The sequence below is a fragment of the Caretta caretta genome, chromosome 8, assembly GCF_965140235.1.
Source record: "Caretta caretta isolate rCarCar2 chromosome 8, rCarCar1.hap1, whole genome shotgun sequence".
Classification (NCBI taxonomy): Eukaryota; Metazoa; Chordata; order Testudines; family Cheloniidae; genus Caretta; species Caretta caretta.
In genome coordinates, this window is record NC_134213.1 from 66,897,873 (window position 1) to 66,916,965 (window position 19,093).

The following is a 19,093-nucleotide window of genomic DNA, read 5'->3' on the forward strand; positions in this document are numbered from 1 at the left end:
GATCCATCAATGAGACGGTCAGTTGAACAGGGTGAACTAGCAAGGACAGGATGAACATGTACTGAAGTAAGTGAAAACATTCGGGAATTGTTTGCTTTCCACAAGAATAGTTAGTGCTAATTTACTTAAAGGGAAAAAAACATTTATTTAAACTGCCTTGCCACATAGAGTGTGGGGGGAAAAGTCTGACTGTTTCCTTGTGTACTCCCTCCTCAGCCTGTCGGTATCCATCTGTTGTTTCTTTTCTTATACTTAGATTCTAAGCTCTTTTGGGCAGGGATTGTCTTTTTGTTCTGCATTTGTACAGCACATAATAATACAACAGGGTCTTGGTCCATGACTGGGGCTCCTAGCCACTATGGTTATGCAAATAATAAATATTTGAGATATGTATGAAACAGTTTATTATACAGTTGAATTATACTTTGCTTTCAATAACTGTGTACTCCAATGATGTTGGGGAAGCAGATGCACATCTGTCCACAGAGTACCTAATTACTTTCCCTCATGGCCTCCTTGTAGAGCAAAGTGATAGTATGGCCTGCATTCTGCCTCCATTCCCCCTTCCATCTGACATATCAGATTCATTCTAGTATTTATTACTGTACAAATACTGCTTGGTCACAATAGGATCATCTGTCCTCTCCTACAATAAACCCTTGCTTGCAAGGTAAGATGGAGAAACTCTGGAGCATTAGAACAAAACAAAAAAGCAGCATAACACACTGTAGGTACTGAGGAGTGGAATGCAATAAATAGGAGACAGCCAAAAAGGATTTTGAGAAACTTTTTGAAAATGTACATGGCTATAAGTAGGTTCTTTTTTAAGAACATAATACCAGATGAAGATTCATAGGCCATGCACATAAACTTCATTGTACGTCTACATCTACTTTTAAGGGTACCACCCAACCTGTGAGAAAGAACCATAATCTCCAAACATGATCAGAGTTAAGTGTTAGGACACAATCACAAAGTGTTGTTAACAGTAGCCTAGGCTGAGCTGCTAGAAGTGTTAAACAGCTTCCTATCAAAAATCATAAACCAATAGTTAAGGTAATATGCCATTGCTCATGCAGCTATAACACAAAGGTGATAGAGGAATGTTTTTGCAGCTGTATGAAGAGAAATGTAGATAAGTGTTGTAGGAGATCAAGTTGGGAGACCAAGTTTGTCTCAATCTTTCCAAGGTGATAGAGGGACAGATCCATTAGTTCCAATTCACACACACACACCAAGTCACTTGATAGGCTACCAAACTCCTCAGAAGTACTCCAAAGTTGTTCTGAGAACATCATTAGAGCTGAAGGTGATCAAGTGAAGTATATCTCAGGAACCTTCACATCATACTGAATAGCTGTAAAATGTTACTTAATAAGTAGGCACTGGTATTTTCTTCCCCCGGCACTAGTGATAAAGCAAGACTAGATTTTGGCCCAAACAGAAGCAACAGAAGGGGAATTTTAGCCAGTTCTCACCCAGATATGCCAAAATAAGTTTTCAAAGCTTGATCAGCTTAAGCAAGAGTAGGATACTTCAGTTGAGCAGAAACACAGCCTTTATTAAGCAAAATATTGTCAGTATTCAGATTTTATATGCTGGAAATCTGGACCCTTAGAACCCAGAAACTTAAAGGGTACTAATTTAGAACAAAAACAAGGAAATAAAACTATATTCTGCCACTACTATTACTTACAAGTTTATCAACTAAAAAGGAAAAATTGGGGAAAAAAATAAAAAGAAAATAAAAAGAAAACACTAGTCTGTAAGGGAAGGACACCATCAAGCTAATCCGTTAAAATTTTTTTTTTCAGATATTATGCCTGTTCCCAAGTTTTTGTGGGACTTTGTTTATCTTTTTAAAATATTTTCTTCCTGTTTATATACGTCTTTCATAAATAGAATGACTATACAGAGAAAACAGTACACACAAATATAGAAGTAGTGTCAAATGCACAGACAAAAACAGGAAAAAACACCTCAGAAATACTGTCTCTAATCTTTCATTTATAGGAATCCTGTGTGTTACTCATAAGAATAATAGGTAAATGTCAATTTAAAAATCATATTTCTTTCTGAAAGATAGTGTCCCTTAGCAGTGACACTGAACTTGAACTTTTAAAAATATATCTTGAATTTTATTTTTCTTTAGAAGTTGTGTCAGGAATTTTTATGTTTACAATCATCTTTCTAGCAAAGAAAAAAAATGACAAAGGTACCAGTCTTGCAAATATTTACACATACTTAACTTTAAGAATACAAGTAGTCCAATTAAAAACACTGATGCTATTCAGGTACTTAAAGATAAATACGTGTGAGATTTTAGGATCAGGGCCTACAAAATTATATAGAGGAAAGAGTGAAACTGACTGAACCACAACTGCTGTCAAGTGCACAAAGTAAAATTGACTAAAAGGGAAAAATATTGTGATAGAGGGCCTAGTCTGTCCATAATTTACATTTCATGGCAAAGGAAAATTGAAACAAAATGTTTAAGAAACAAAGAACTGGATAAACTGGATGCAGCCAGACACAAGGATCTGTGGAAAGCTGTACTAGAGTTCAGTAGTGAAGCATTTTAAAGGCAAGTAGTAATCATCTGAAGAGGCTCTCTTCACCCCAGTAGGCCATTTCCTGAAGGGTTGGGAATGCAGCTGCTCTCCCAACTTCTACGGTGTGTATACATGTCTGGAAAAAAACTAGTTAAGAAAATGGGGTGTGCTGTACTGGATCAACAGGAAATAATAAGTGGGTTCAAGACTGACACTAGAGATCATTCTGGACACAGCAGCAAGAAGCTGTCACTGACTGGAGTGGGGAGGAGTGCATGAGATGAGACCTGCTTTTTAGGAATGTAGAGTCTTTTCTTCTCTGTAACAAAGAAAAGAGAAGCCTGTTTGGGCATTTGCAAAAAGTTTTTACCTAACATATTTCATTCTTCTTCACCACTGTTATTGTTCTTCTTAACCTCTGAGGATAGGACAAGAAGCAATGGGCTTAAATTGCAGCAAGGGCGGTTTAGGTCAGACATTAGGAAAAACTTCCTAACTGTCAGAGTGGTTAAGCACTGGAATAAGTTGCCTAGGGAGGTTGTGGAATCTCCATCATTGGGGATTTTTAAGAGCAGGTTGGACAAACACCTGTCAGGGATGGTCTAGATAATACTTAGTCCTGCCTTGAGTGCAGGGGACTGGACTAGATGACCTCTCGAGGTCCCATCCAGTTCTATGATTTTATGAACTTTTTATTTGTATCTGATTCTCTATATTTAATAGATCTTGTTTTTAAGAATACAGTTGTGTGGGTGTATCATGCAACACCTCTGGAGAGAGTGAAAGCCTTCTCTTTAAGAAATACAAAAGGTGTTTCTGGAGCCTATAGGTAGTGGTGTCCTCTCCCAGTGAGGTGTTCAGGAAAGGACTACCATGGAGACACATAAGGGGAAAAGCCTAAGGATCCATGGAGACATGAGAAGGCCAGAGCATGCGCAACATGTTTCCTTACCAACTTTTTAAATTAGGGTAATCTTATAGTGTCCCTTTAAAAGTCTTTTTGTGATGTAAGAGTTGGCAGGTCCATCAGAACTCTGAAATGGTTGCCTGGCTCTCCATGGCAACCCCAAGATACCTGATCTATGCATCTTTGAGGGCTAAAAGCTAACAAACAGTCAGGAGCCGGAAACTTCTAGGAGTAGGAGGACTGCAACTTGAAGGTGGGAGTCTAAGTTTGGCTCTATATTGCCAAAGAGGTAAAGAAGAGTAAACAAAAAGCAAGGATACCAAAGTACCTGTATCTCCTTTTTAAGGGGCGAGGGACTAGGTCAGAGACATTTGCTACAACCTGAACTAGCATAAGTTTCCATTTCTATTTATTAAAATGTATTTATGAAACAAATTTAAAAACTACATAAGGAGCAAAGTCCATATAGTTCACTTCTCTTTAGTTTTAGGATATATTTAACAACAATCTTGGTTGTTTCATTTCTCCCTTGACCTAATGTCTATTTGTCATTCAAACAACCAGTAAGAGTAAGGACTCAAGATACTTAATGTGATGTCATCGTGTTATTGTCTCATAATGGAGAAATCAAGAAGTTAATCCCTCAACAATTTTTTTTTTTTAAAGGGCTGGTTTGGTGACAGCAAATGACTATTTTCCCTCCCAAGCAATGAAACTACCATAATCCCTTGCTGCGTTTGTTTTGCGGTCTAGACTATAAGAAATTGATTGCAGCTATAGTTCTGTAAGGCAGAATATAATATTAAACAACTGCACAAAACACTGAAAGCACTTTAAAACAACTGCACTATCCTTTGGATTTGGGAATTAAACACTATCATTTTTTCACATTAATTGTAAACCAGACAGTCAACAAACAAGACATTTCATGGGTTAGATTATTCAAACAAGTAACACTGCAGTGCTAGTAAGCACAATCATCATTTTAAAGCACCAAACAAATTGCTTTGCCTTGACATTTTATCTCTTTGCACTGCAGAGGACTCTTCATCAACCACTAGAGCAGGGTTTGATTTCACGTTGCGATTGGGAAAGGACTGATGCACAACAGCAAGGTTGGTGCAGCGAAGTTAACTGCAGTTATTATTTCTTTGGGAGCAAGAGCCCAGCACGCTTCTCTCAGCGAGGCATGGACCATCTTCGGGTCGCTGGGCTTAGAGAAAACCCACAGGGGAACAGCAGCCGCCATGCGCGCAACCCCCGGTACGAACGTCAGAATCCTGGGGGGCATCCTGCCCCAAGAGCATCACATGCATGTCTTTGCATTCATCACCCTCAAGAAACAACTCATCACCTTCCCCTGATCGACCTCCTCAGGTCAGCATCTCCCTCCACCCTCAGTAATTCATCCCCCCACACGGGTCATCGCCCCCCTCCAGCCAACCCCACAGCTGCCCTCGCCTTCAGCGAGTTCCCCTCAGTCACCCACCGCGCCTCTGGCGCCCCCAATATTGCTGCCTCCTCAGTCGATATACTCCTACCCTCTACGCGAGACCACCGCCTTGCCCCAGCAACGCTCCCGGCCTGCCCCCTCCCTCACCCATACGGCCGCTCTACCGAGGGCGGCCCCACTCTCCCGTCTGCCGGACTTCACCTCAGCACCGGGGCCGCCTGCAGCCGCCGGCCTGCTTCTGGTCCGGTCGCTGGCCTCGCTCCCGCCTCACCCCCCGCCCCCCTCGCTGATGGACCAGCCCTAGAGCGACCGCCGCAACGCGAGAAGGGAGGGGAAAGCCCGACGCTGCCAACAAACGCTGCCCCGCCCCCCGCGCACTCCACACTTCGAACCCGCCAATAGTCGGTGCCCTGCTGCCGCAGCTCTTACACAAATATCGTCTCCCTCCCCCTGTGGCTGAGAAATCCAACGGCTCTCCCCACCTCCGTCACTGGCACATTCTGCGCGTGCGCTGAGGGTTCCTTCACAGTTCTTATTCTTACGCCCCGCGGAGCCCTGCGTCATTCACGCTGACCAATGGGAGCCCGGGGTTTGAGTGGGGCGGTGTGATCCTGTTCTAGGATGGGAGGTCACGTGGGGATTAGGGTCAGTGTTTGGTGGGGAGGGGAAGATGTCGCGTGTGGGGCAGCCAGGGATGGGTGTGGGAGCTAGGAGGCCAGTGGGAGGGGTTGGAGTGGGGAGCCTCCCTCCGTGGGGGAGGAAGGGTTGAGGGGAAGAGCCCGTTCCTGAGTGGATTTGGGGGGAAGTCCTGCTCCACGCTCTAGCCATGGGTGAGGTGAGGAGCTTGCCGGGGGGTGGGATCGTTTACGCCCCATGTCTCTCCCTCTAGGGAGGGAGGTTTGCTGCACTGCTGTAGCCTTCAGTGTAGCTGCTACCTAGGCCAATAGGAGGGGTTCTGTTGCTGCAGTTACTCCACCTCTCTGACAGGTTTCAGAGTAGCAGCCCTGTTAGTCTGTATTCGCAAAAAGAAAAGGAGTATTTGTGGCACCTTAGAGACTAATAAATTTATTTGAGCATAAGCTTTCGTGAGAGTTGTCTACCGTAGTGGCAGAGCTGCATCATTGAAGATGTTCATGCTACCTATGCAGATGGGGAGAGCTACTCCTGTTGGCAAAGGTACTCCACCACCCTGAGACACGGTAGCTATGTCAAAGAGAGAAGCCCTCCTGTTGACATAGCACTGTATACACCAGGAGTTAGGTTGGTATAATTGTGTCTCTCAAGGGTGTGGATTTGTCACACTCCTGAGTGATGTTATACCGACATAAATTTGTAGTATAGACCAGGGCTGAGAGCAGGTGGGTAGGTCGAAGGAAGAATTTGTATATCAACCTAGGGTCTTCTACACCAGGGGGGTAGATTGGCATAGCTACATCTCATAGGTGTAGATTTTTCACACCCCTGAGAGACTAGCTATGCTGATGTAAATTCCCACTGTAGACTAGCCCTATGACATTTATAATCTTTCCTTTTTCTGCTGACTCCACAGGCTCAGAACCAAACCTCCATAGACCTGCCTGGGCTAGAGTTTTGGTCCTGCTGTTATCCAAATTATTTTTTTCTCTTAATTAAAATTATTATAAATGCTAATCTAGCCACCCCCACAAACATTTGTTCCTGGTCTTGGGTCACCATAGGCTGGGGCCTAAGAATGAGATAATATAAATTAAAAACACTTTATATATTTTAATATATAAAATAAAGTAAATAACCTCTACAAAACAAATAGAAATAATATATCTAAATTGCTGTCCCCACCAAAAACTGGAAAATGTTTGTTTGCTGTGTTGCAGGGCCTTTTTGAAACCACTGAACCATAACTGAATGGAACAGTAATATTAAATAGCAAGGTATATAGTTACACTTATTGAGAAACTGCACTTGTACTCACCTGGCTGCCTTAGAGATAGGGTTACAACCGATGTAACCAAATGCACCCACTGTGAAACAGAGAGCTATGTCACATGTGTAGACTAAAGCATTTAGAACTGGAAAATTTAATACCTACCTTAGGTATAAATTTCCAGAGCATCTACTATAACTCTAGCAGTGGTCTAGGAAATGTAACCATTCATCTACAATTGGTATTAGGGAGTATTTATACTGTAGCTTTTTCAGATTTTGTCCACTTATTGCAGCAATTCTGTTCAAGTCAACATTTTTAATGACTGAAGTAAGTTTGCTTCTGTTTCTGCTGAAGTTTATGTTGCTTTCAAATAAGGTGTGAGAATTAGTTATACAATATCGTTCCTCACTTTGTGAGGCTAAGAAGATTGCTGGGTAGTGTACTGAAAGAATCTACAGTACTTTATGTGGCAAAGTACAAGAGAACAGGAATGGATAAAAAGAAAGAGGCTTTGTTGGAATCATCCGTGAGTACAGATGTGTGAGAAACGCGTTATGCTCTGTGAGGTGAAGGATGAGAAATGAAATTGTATTGCACAGTAAATTTCATTTTGTCTAAAGAAAAGTTATCTGTTTAAATCCCCATGTTTGTCTTGTTTCTAGCAGATAGATGATATATGTGCCCCCAAAGGTTCAAAATATCTTTGGAAACCTTCCTTAAAGCAGCAGTAACAGTTCTTGGTGTGAAGGGAGCCGAAGACACATATGTTTTGCATTGTATTATTCTGGTGTATACATTATTCTGCTATTTATAGAGGCATGTGGAAGAGTGCTTTCCTAGTAAAGTATCATGATAGCAGTAATGGCTAGGGGCTCTTATTAAGATTAGGTCCCCATTGTGCTGGGCTCCATACGCACATATAATGAAAAGATGGTCCTTGGCCCAAAGAGTTTATAGTCCAAGGTCTTGGAAATTTTACCTTTGGAGTAAAAGTATGCCAACACTGAGTACCTTTAAAGTTCCACCCATAGTCAGGCTTGGCCTTAGAATTGGAGGGGCCAAGCTGCTAGAGGAAGAGGGGAGGATTACTTGATGAGTTACCTCCTCCTGTGCCAGTCCCACTGAGACAGGGAAGAGAGAGTCATTTTATGATTTGAGAAGTCAATAGAGGAGTCAGCATGTGCCCAGAATCCTTTCAGAATAAGTGATTGAGAATTATAAGCCTCACACATTTAGAACACTTATGTGAGGCTATAAAGGTGGGGGATGGCTCCTAACTTCCTCTCTTCCTTTCCAGCACCTGAAGTTTTTATTACTCAATATCTCTGTACCTGTTTGTACAACACACTGTCAGCACTGAAATAATACCTATAAAATAATACCTGTAAAAGTGAAAGCAACCACATAAATTCTCATATGAAGTGTTCAGCGTGCAATTAAAGGAATTTTTGAATTCCAGCTCATTAGGAAAGCTATGTTTCTTAAGGTAACCAATAGCAAACCGCATTGCACTTAAACTGCTCTGAGTTGTGCTGTCTACAATGACCAGCAAGATGCAATTTCATTATGTGAAGATTGCTGTTTCTTCTCCCAATGCTGCTATATGGGTAGTTGGCTGGGTAAGATGCCTTTACTGCTTTAGTGGGGACAGACTCTAACCATGTGTGTAGAAAAATCCAGCTTCATGTTATGCTGATCTTGGCCCTTGTTGTGCATAAAATATAGGTGCTTTTACTGTTCTTGGCTCCATTACTAACTTCATTCATTTTTATTTAGTTTGTAAACACTGCAGTTTACAAACTAATAAAGGCTAATAACCTGGTACTATAGACTGTGGGCCACATCCTTTCCCAAGTAATTTGATATTTGGGTAACTCTTGACTGAAACAGAGTTGATCCTGATTTGTAGCAATGTAACCGAGAGGAAAATCAGGCCCTTTATGTACATGTCTCCCACTGAAGACTGTGGAAGTTTGTGTGGAGAAGGACTGCAGGATCAGATCTAAGAGATATGCTTATGCTTTTATTTAATATATTGTTAGATATATTTAAATGTGAGCTAGTTTTCTCATGTATTACAGAACTTAATACATACAATAGTAAAAGCTCTACATGAAAGCTGAGGACTAATGACATGTTAATGGAGTATAATCAAGACGTACAGATTAGGACAAGTAAAAGCAGACAACCTGACCGACTGAAAAACAAAGTGAATAACATATTATTAGATAACTTTGACTGTCCTGAGGATGCAACTGATGAGGAGCAAGAAGACTTACCTTATGATGGAGACCTAGAAAAAACGTATCGCCACAATAATGAATCAAAGAATTTGAAAGCCTGTGCTTCTGTAGAAAGCATTTCTGATAATTTCTTAAATTTGACTTGTTCTGAAATTAACAAAAGTTTAAAAGAAGAAATAAATGATGAAAGACAACAGCTATCTCAAGGAAAGGTCTTCAGCCACCGTACACCTGCCACAAGAACAAATGGAATAATGATTGAAATGGCAATGGAAGCTCCTGTGAGTGGCATGTCTTTCGAGACAGAATTATCAGTTGGAGCTTTTAGCAGCCCAGATAGGAAGGAACATTTCACCAACTCAAAAATTTCTGATGTTCTTTTGCGTCATTTTTCCAAAGAAGAGTTATCAAACGCAAGCCAATTAATTGATTGTGAGACTATCCCAGAGACATCCTTTACTGAAAGTGTTGATGAAACTGTCCTCACTAAACCTAGGATTTCAGAATGCACCAAGCCCACTTTACTAACAGAACAATGGGCAAAGTATTTTGAAGACTATTATTTGAACAGACAAGAAGAAACATCTGAAGATGATTACAAAGATAAAAATTTGCTAGATGAAAATAAATTTGTTATAGATGACAGAGCTACTTCTTATGGTGATGAGAAAGACTGCATACAAGAAAATTCACAGTTGATAGCTGAAAATGAAGATACAAATAATTTCCAAAACATAAGAAAAAATCACAGTTATCAAAAAGGTTTGTTTGAAAGAACAGGTTCCTCTCATGAACTCAAATATGGCCAAGGCCAAGTTAATTATTGTCTTCCTGACTTCTCTAAAGTTGCTCCAAAAGTCAAAATACCAAAAAGAAATAGCAGTGATAAATCAGCTCCCATAATGAAAAGAACCAAATTCTCACCTAATTTGATTGGTAAATCAGCAATTGTGAACGATGTTTTAGAAACTATGAATTATTTTGATTCTGTTGAAGTAAAGAATCAAGAAGAAGAAATGAGAATTCCTGAACTTTTACAACAGCTAGAGGTAAATGAGATCTTTTCAGATATCCGTTCAGGATTTAATAAAATATTAATGCCAATGGAAGTGAAAGAGAGAGTCCAGAAAAGCCTAACAGGAGTAGTCCTATATGAAAGTGGTTCCACTGAAGTCAGCGGTTCTACTAATTTAATTAAGAATTACTTACATGAGTAAAGGTTTGTAGGATTGGGCTTTCACTTCCATAAACAGACATATTTTATAATGTTATGGAGTGATACCTTCATTACTAATAATTTAAAAGTTTCCCTTCAAAATATTATGAAATTGGCTATAGTCAATTTCATTTTTTAATTCTCACATACTTGCAAAATGTTGTTTCTAACACTGTAGGAAAATGTTTAAATCCCACCAAAATTATTTTAATTTAAATGTTTAATATCTTAAAGAAATAATTAAAGGTTTGTTTTCATATTGTGTTTGACCCAGATCCCATTTACATCAATAGTGATGTTGCCAATGGATCTTTAAGATTTATAACATCTTTGAGGATCACCTGTGCTACCTGACTGATTCCTTTAAATGATTTGTTCCAATATTTTAGGGTTTCCTTTATTCTGGTTGTAACTAGATCACTTAACAGTCACTTTTCATATTTAGACTCAGTCATTGGGACTACTCACATGTATAAAGCTAAGCACATGCTTAAATCTTTGTAGGATCAGGGCATTAGTATATAAGGAAGACTTATTACAACACATTAATACTTTTTTCTTTATTATTTCTGGATTAATGCAAGTTGCTGACAAAACATGCTGAGGCTCAGAATCGTATTGATCATTTGAGGTTTGATCCTAAGGTAAATCTACCAGAATATTATAAAATCAGATAAATTGTTTAGGAGATCTTTTTCTTAGTACAGTATATTTTCTCTCGAAGGGTCTGATATGAAGCATATATTCTACTAAACAACCTTTTATATTGTTGTTCCTATTTTTAGAACTTCTCTAAAGATAGATTTGGCTAAGTAACTTGAGACATTTAGATGTCTAAAACACATACAGGGAGAATAGGCAAACTAGAAACATACATGTTCATAACTTAGTGTCTTTATGGGAAATAAACATGGATATTCTGACACTTTTTAATATGTTAATAAAAAGTGAAAAATAACTTATTCCATATTCTTTATGTATAATTTAAATAACTCTAACCAACTTCTGTAAGGATATACAGTATTAAAATAGTTTCCTTTTAGGATTCCAAGTGAATATTTTATATATAAAGCTGTTGTTTTATTTTTAAATATTGTTTTGTATATTTTTAACAGATATATCCTCATTCAGCTTCTTCTAATCCAAACCTTTCCAGTCACTCAAGATGTATGGGTGCAGCTTCTGAAGAGTTTATATTTCATCCCCTTACTGTTCCTATCCAGCCTATGCTTGATTTGTCCCAAGCATCTTTTGCAGGTAGTTGAAATTACAGTGGTTATACAAATAACAGAGGTTCCTTATTTTACATAATTGTGCACTTTGTTATTCTGTTCCATAATCATAGAATCATAGGACTGGAAGGGACCTTGAGAGGTCATCTAGTTCAGTCCCCCTGGATTAATGGAATAATAATCTGGAAAACTGTATACAGAAATTCCAGTTGGTACTTTATTCTTTATTTTCATTATGTTATATAGGATTACAATCTGGGAGAATGATTTCATCATTACTGTCAGCCAGTGCAGAAGGAGAAATACACTGTTTAAATCATAACTTGATGGAAAATACAACAAAAGGAGAAAAGATGTCTCAAATGCTAAAGGAGCAGGCAGAGCAACTGAAAGCTAAAGTAATATGAAAGAGATTTTTTTCACTACCTACTTAATTTTGATTCTCTTGTTTCTTTTTATGAAATCTAAAATCCCAAATAAAATCTACCAATTTTCTATTGAAGGTGGAAGAATTTTCTAAATGTGTAATACAGGAGGCCTTACCTTTGCAAGATCGCTGTTTGGTAAATTATATTTTTCACATCTATTGCAGGGAATTGAAATGTGCTTTAAATGACATTGGACCTGTATTTATTGTAGTGAAATTTTCAGTGTTCTTCAGAAAGATATATTTAATAACAAATTAAACCCTTTCCTCCGTTCCAGAATTAAGTTATAGGCATGAAAAAGGCCAAGTTTGAGATTGACAATATGTGTCTGAATCTCCATGACTCCTTTGAAAATCTTAACCCAAACTATTTATGAAGGCAGCCCTCACTCAGGGAAATTGCCATTGAAGTTATTATGAGTTTTGTTTGAGCAAGACCTGAATCAAGACCCCACAATTTAACCCTCTATTTGTACATCTGCTGTGGACTACAGAGTGTTAATAATTGTTCTGTCCAATTAAATAGCAAAGTCATTCATTATTTAAATCTCTTTTATTGGTGAAGGTATTAAAGGAACTAAGAGGATACCTTGAAACATTGGAACGGAAATATTTAGCCACTAAGGAGGAGCATCGTGGTTTACTGCTACAGAACTACAATCGCAAAGCCGTAAGCGTTGGCGAGTTTGATCCCGACAGGTCAGAGCTGCCTGCTAAATAGTATGTCTATGCTCCCATAGTATATGAGTATTTGGCAGTCATTAATTAATTTATTTATCCTCACAGTATCCCTGAGAGGTACAGAAGTAATATTGACAGGTTTCAGAGTAGCAGCCGTGTTAGTCTGTATTCGCAAAAAGAAAAGGAGTACATGTGGCACCTTAGAGACTAACCAATTTATTTGAGCATAAGCTTTTGTGAGCTACAGCTCACTTCATTGTTGCACATTTTCGACCTTAGTTAAATTTTGGGGCCCTGAGGATGTTCCAGTTGGATGTAGAAATTGATGGAGTCTGGTATTAACTTTGATGCAGTCTTGTTTAGTTACAAGGAATGTGCAAGGAGTCTGCTTCTCCAAACACAGGAGGAGCTCAGAACAAAAGAAGCAGTTTCGTAGCTTACAGCAAAGCTTCTTCAGACAACAGACCTAAAAGTGCTCTCCACTTTTTCCCAGGGTCACACTGTGCTCACAGGCGACTACATGTCCAACCTAAACCGCTCTTGCTTCAATGTAAGCCCATTGCTTTTTGTCCTATCCCTAGCGGTTAAGGAGAATAATTTTTCTCCTTCCTCCTTGTAACAACCTTTTATATACTTGAAAACTGTTATCATGTCCCCTCTTGGTTTTCTCTTCTCCAGACTAAATAAACCCAATTTTTTCAATCTTCCCTCATGGGTTATGTTTTCTAGATCTTTAATCATTTTTTGTTTCTCTTCTCTGGACTTTCTCCAGTTTGTCCACATCTTTCCTGAAATGTGGTGCCAAGAACGGGACACAATACTCTAGTTGAGGACTAATCAGCATGGAGTAGAGCATAAGAATTACTTCTTGTGTCTTGCTTACACCACTTATTTTAATACATCCCAGAATGATGTTTGTTTTACTTGGCAACAGTGTTACTCTTTTGACTCATATTTAGCTTGTGATCCACTATGACCCCCAGATCCCTTTCCACAGTTCTTCTTCCTGGGTAGTCATTTCCCATTTTGTATGTATGCAACTGATTGTTCTTTCCTAAATGGAGTACTTTGCATTTATCCTCATTGAATTTCATCCTATTTGCTTCAGACCATTTCTCCAGTTTGTCCAGATCATTTTGAATTTTAATCCTATCCTCTAAAGTACTTGCAACACCTCCTAGCCTGGTATCCTCCACAAACTTTATAAGTGTACTCTCTATGCCATTTTCTAAATCATTGATGAAGATATTGAACAGAATCAGACCCAGAATTGATCCTTGTGGGACCCTACGCAATATGCCTTTCCAGCTTGACTGTGAACCAATCCAGGAAGTTTTTGGAAAATGTAGGGGACAATTTCCTGGTGCAAGTGCTGGAGGAACCAACTAGGGGCAGAGCTCTTCTTGACCTGCTGCTCACAAACCAGGAAGAATTAGTAGAGGAAGCTAAAGTGGATGGGAACCTGGGAGGCAGTGACCATGAGACGGTCGAGTTCAGGATCCTGACACAAGGAAGAAAGGAGAGCAGCAGAATATGGACCCTGGACTTCAGAAAAGCAGACTTTGATTCCCTCAGGGAACTGATGGGCAGGATCCCCTGGGAGAATAACATGAGGGGGAAAGGAGTCCAGGAGAGCTGGCTGTATTTTAAAGAATCCTTATTGATGTTACAGGAACAAACCATCCCGATGTGTAGAAAGAATAGTAAATATGGCAGGCGACCAGCTTGTCTTAAAAGTGAAATCCTTGCTGATCTTAAACACAAAAAAAGAAGCTTACGAGAAGTGGAAGATTGGACAAATGACCAGGGATGAGTATAAAAATATTGCTCGGGCTTGCAGGAGTGAAATCAGGAAGGCCAAATTACACTTGGAGTTGCAGCTAGCAAGAGATGTTAAGAGTAACAAGAAGGGTTTCTTCAGGTATGTTAGCAACAAGAAGAAAGTCAAGGAAAGTGTGGGCCTCTTACTGAATGAGGGAGGCAACCTAGTAGGAGAGGATGTGGAAAAAGCTAATGTGCTCAATGCTTTTTTTGCCTCTGTCTTCACAAACAAGGTCAGCACCCAGACTACTGCACTGGGCAGCACAACATGGGGAGGAGGTGACCAACCCTCTGTGGAGAAAGAAGTGGTTCGGGACTATTTAGAAAAGCTGGACCAGCACAAGTCCATGGGGCCGGCCGGACGCGCTGCATCCGAGAGAGCTAAGGGAGTTGGCGGATGTGATTGCAGAGCCATTGTCCATTATCTTTGAAAACTCATGGCGATTGGGGGAGATCCTGGACGACTGGAAAAAGGCTAATGTAGTGCCCATCTTTCAAAAAGGGAAGAAGGAGGTTCCTGGGAACTACAGGCCAGTCAGCCTCACCTCAGTCCTTGGAAAAATCATGGAGCAGGTCCTCAAGGAATCAATCCTGAAGCACTTTGAGGAGAGGAAAGTGATCAGGAACAGTCAGCATGGATTCACCAAGGGCAAGTCATGCCTGACTAATCTAATTGCCTTCTATGACGAGATAACTGGCTCTGTGGATGAGGGGAAAGCAGTGGACGTGTTATTCCTTGACTTCAGCAAAGCTTTTGATATGGTCTCCCACAGTATTCTTGCCAACAAGTTAAAGAAGTATGGGCTGGTTGAATGGTGGATAGAAAGCTGGCTAGATTGTCGGGCTCAACGGGTAGTGATCAATGGCTCCAAGTCTAGTTGGCAGCCGGTATCAAGCGGAGTACCCCAAGGGTCGGTGCTGGGGACGGTTTTGTTCAATATCTTCATAAATGATCTGGAGGATGGCGTGGACTGCACCCTCAGCAAGTTTGCAGATGATACTAAACTGGGAGGAGTGGTAGATACGCTGGAGGGTAGGGATAGGATACAGCGGGACCTAGACAAATTAGAGGATTGGGTCAAAAGAAATCTGGTGAGGTTCAACAAGGACAAGTGCAGAGTCCTGCACTTAGGACGGAAGAATCCCATGCACCGCTACAGACTAGGGACCGAATGGCTAGGCAGCAGTTCTTCAGAAAAGGACCTGGGGTTACAGTGGACAAGAAGCTGGATATGAGTCAACAGTGTGCCTTTGTTGCCAAGAAGGCTAACGGCATTTTGGGCTGTATAAGTAAGGGCATTGCCAGCAGATCGAGGGACGTGATCGTTCCCCTCTATTCGACATTGGTGAGGCCTCATCTGGAGTACTGTGTCCAGTTTTGGGCCCCACACTACAAGAAGGATGTGGAAAAATTGGAAAGCGTTCAGCAGAGGGCAACAAAAATGATTAGGGGACTGGAATACATGACTTATGAGGAGAGGCTGAGGGAACTGGGATTGTTTAGTCTGCTGAAGAGAAGAATGAGGGGGGATTTGATAGCTGCTTTCAACTACCTGAAATGGGGTTCCAAAGAGGATGGATCTAGACTGTTCTCAGTGGTAGCAACTGACAGAACAAGGAGTAATGGTCTCAAGTTGCAGTGGGGGAGATTTAGGTTGGATACTAGGAAAAACTTTTTCACTAAGAGGGTGGTGAAGCACTGGAATGTGTTACCTAGGGAGGTGGTGGAATCCCCTTCCTTTGAGGTTTTTAAGGTCAGGCTTGACAAAGCCCTGGCTGGGATGATTTAGTTGGGGATTGGTCCTGCTTTGAGCAGGGGGTTGGACTAGATGACCTGCCGAGGTCCCTTCCAACCCTGATATTCTATGATTCTATGAACCACTGATAACTATACTCTGGGAATGGTTTTCCAGCCAGTTATGCACCCACTTTATAGTAGCTCCATCTAGGTTGTATTTCCTTAGTTTGTTTATGACAGTGGTCCCCAACCTTTTCAGGGTCATGCCCCTTTTACCCCAGTCCACACAAACACACACACACACTGGGAACCAGGCCAGGAGCAAGGCCATGGCTCCCGGCAGGGGATGGTTCGGACATGGGCAGGGGCAAGGGGGCCGAGGCTGAGGCTGGGGCCAGGAGCAGAGCTGGGGGTGGAGCGGTGCTGGGTTGCACTCCCTCCCTGCTTTCCATGGGGAGTGCACCCCCCCAAACATTCCTCTCCCCCCCCCCCCGAGGGGCGTGCCCCATAATTTGGGGGCCACTGGTTTAAGAGAAGGTCATGCGAGATTGTATGAAAAGCCTTAGTAAAGTCAAGATATACTACATCTACCACTTCACCCCGTCCACGAGGCCTGTTACCCTGTCAAAGAAAGCTATTAAGTTGGTTTGACACAATTTGGTCTTGACAAATCCATGCTGACTGTTAGTTATCACCCTATTATCTTCTAGGTGTTTGCCAATTGCTTAATTATTTGCTCTATTATATTTCCGGTTATTGAAGTTAAGCTGACTGGTTTATAATTCCCCGCATTGTCCTTATTTCCCTTTTTGTAGATTCAAGCAGGTAACTGTGGTTTCATTTAATCTATTTAATTTTGTAATGGTATTGTTTTATTTTTGGACAGTGCTGCAACTTTGATACTGCAGTGAGATACAAAAAACCAAAAGTTTATTAAAAGGCTGATTATATAACTCTGTGTTTTGTATTTGGATTTAGAAAGGTGGAGGGGGAAATATTTAGGCTTGGTATGCTACTTGAAGATGTCAAAGAGAAAATTGATGACAATATATATAGTCCATGTCCATCTTCATTCACAACATTTCCTACGTCTCCTTCGCTCACTCCACGTGAATCTGCGTGTTCATCCTGTTCTCATCTTCGTGAGGTAACTCATCAAATTCTATAATCTACAGACCAAATTCTTCTTTCAGTTACACTGATGCAAACCCCATTAATTAAAATAGGGTTGTGCAAGTATACCCAAGAGGAGAATTTGCCCTTATGTTTCTAAGTGTGAATTTCTTGCTACAATGCAGAATGTTAATTCAAGAAAGTAATATATTTTATTCCTGAATTTAAACTTTAAGATATCTCATTAGCCATGTTGATCAAAACCTAAATATATGACTACAGCTGTGTTGGGGGAAAAGATTCCCAGTCTCAGTGGAAAAAAAATAACATTTGTATTCAGAAAATCAAAATATTCTAATCTATGCAAAAATTGAAAAGCAGTTTTTGCAAGTGAATCACTGTCATTTAATAGAAAAAAATTATTAAAATGGTTACTTTCTGCTTCAGTGAGATTCATAAAAATCACAGTTTGGCTCAAAGGATCAAATTCTTGTGTGTCACAGAAAGCTGGTGGAAGTGGTAATGTTAAGTCCTGGATCATATGCTTGCAAAATGGAAATTGGTGGTTTCCCACTGTTGTACATGTGACCAAGCAATAGATTGCTAAATGCTTTCTAACTATACTAATTGTTTGACATACCATATGAATTCTGATGAGTCCTCCTTTGAATCCTGAATTGCATAGATATTCAGGAAATCTTGGGTTGCAGGAGGCAAGATTTTTAGGGAATACAGTAAATGATAATCTATTGTAAGTGTCTTTATGCTATCTATAATATGGTTACTTTGTACAGAGCCCTGTGGTTTCAAGCATTAGTGATCCTCCAGAAAGGTCTGCTACTGAAGTGAATTTTCATAATAATGAAAGGACCGAGGGAGATAAGAGAAGTCATGCTATTGATGTGGTCCCAAAGAAAAACAGTCAGCTTTCTTTACAAGATGACAATTGTGATCCTTTTCCTGAAATGTAAGTGTTGAACTTTGTGATAGGTATTGAAGTCATTTACTAAAATAGATTTATAATTGCTTACTAAATATGAAGACATTTATTGAGCATATATGATCAAATGTCCGCTGAAGTCAAAAGAATCTCATTAATTTGGCTGAGTGTTAGATCACGCCACTGCATGGCCTCGATTGTCACCATAGATATTCAAGATGGAAAAGACATATTGGGAGACCTAATCCAACCATCCTGCCAGTGCACAATTATTCCCTTCAGTAATTTTTTTAAAAACAGGTTGAAGGTATGTCAATATCCAAAATCACTACCTATTCCATTTTTTGGTGACTCAGCAGAGTATTAGTATTTCTGTGAGTTATATCTCTGTTGAGTCCTGCCCTGTTGGAGAATCATATGATGATCATCTTGCTAAAAAACAGTGTTTTAAATGTGTTCGAAAAAACAGTATTTTAAAATAAAAATATTTTTTTCCCTTAGCCAATTGGGATTACAAAAAAGAGATGCATCTGTCTATGTAAAAGGAATGGAGCCCCTGGAAAAATCAGGACTGCTAGCAAATAAGCACTCTTCAGATGTAATGGTACAAGGTCTATTTTCATACATAATTACATTTTTTGGATGAGCGTTTTTGTTTATTTTATCCAATGGGATAATTTATATGAGATTATATTCTACTGTCCCAATGTTAAATTTGCACAACAAAGCAACTCAACCGTTGTCATTGTTGAGGTACTACAGTACATCAGAACACTGCTGCACAAATGCCAAGTAAGATGATTCAGGTTTAGGAATGTTGCTGTCAAAACTTGTGAAACATTCATAATGTGCTTTGATTCTGAG

At 40.0% G+C, this 19,093-nt stretch overlaps 2 protein-coding genes across 7 annotated transcripts in view; one reads left to right on the forward strand and one right to left on the reverse strand.

Annotated features, from left to right (window-relative positions):
- The window catches only part of GPSM2 (G protein signaling modulator 2), a 57,633-nt gene extending 52,272 nt beyond the window's left edge, over positions 1–5,361 (reverse strand). For 3 of the 6 annotated variants that reach the window (XM_075131576.1, XM_075131578.1, XM_048859908.2), the window contains exon 1: positions 5,114–5,250. The gene's annotated coding sequence lies outside the window, so the exon portion shown is untranslated. Of the gene's footprint in view, positions 1–5,059; positions 5,251–5,341 lie in introns of those variants that run through there. The other 3 variants (XM_075131575.1, XM_075131577.1, XM_075131574.1) reach the window with 3 other exon arrangements.
- A 393-nt stretch (positions 5,362–5,754) lies between these two features.
- The window catches only part of AKNAD1 (AKNA domain containing 1), a 32,665-nt gene continuing 19,326 nt past the window's right edge, over positions 5,755–19,093 (forward strand). The window contains exons 1-10 of the mRNA XM_048859882.2: positions 5,755–6,088; positions 8,900–10,110; positions 10,862–10,921; positions 11,393–11,534; positions 11,756–11,907; positions 12,013–12,072; positions 12,502–12,635; positions 17,155–17,323; positions 18,084–18,256; positions 18,731–18,833. Coding sequence (XP_048715839.2) covers positions 8,953–10,110; positions 10,862–10,921; positions 11,393–11,534; positions 11,756–11,907; positions 12,013–12,072; positions 12,502–12,635; positions 17,155–17,323; positions 18,084–18,256; positions 18,731–18,833 — 2,151 coding nt within the window. The 5' untranslated portion in view covers positions 5,755–6,088; positions 8,900–8,952. The remainder of the gene's footprint in view (positions 6,089–8,899; positions 10,111–10,861; positions 10,922–11,392; positions 11,535–11,755; positions 11,908–12,012; positions 12,073–12,501; positions 12,636–17,154; positions 17,324–18,083; positions 18,257–18,730; positions 18,834–19,093) is intronic.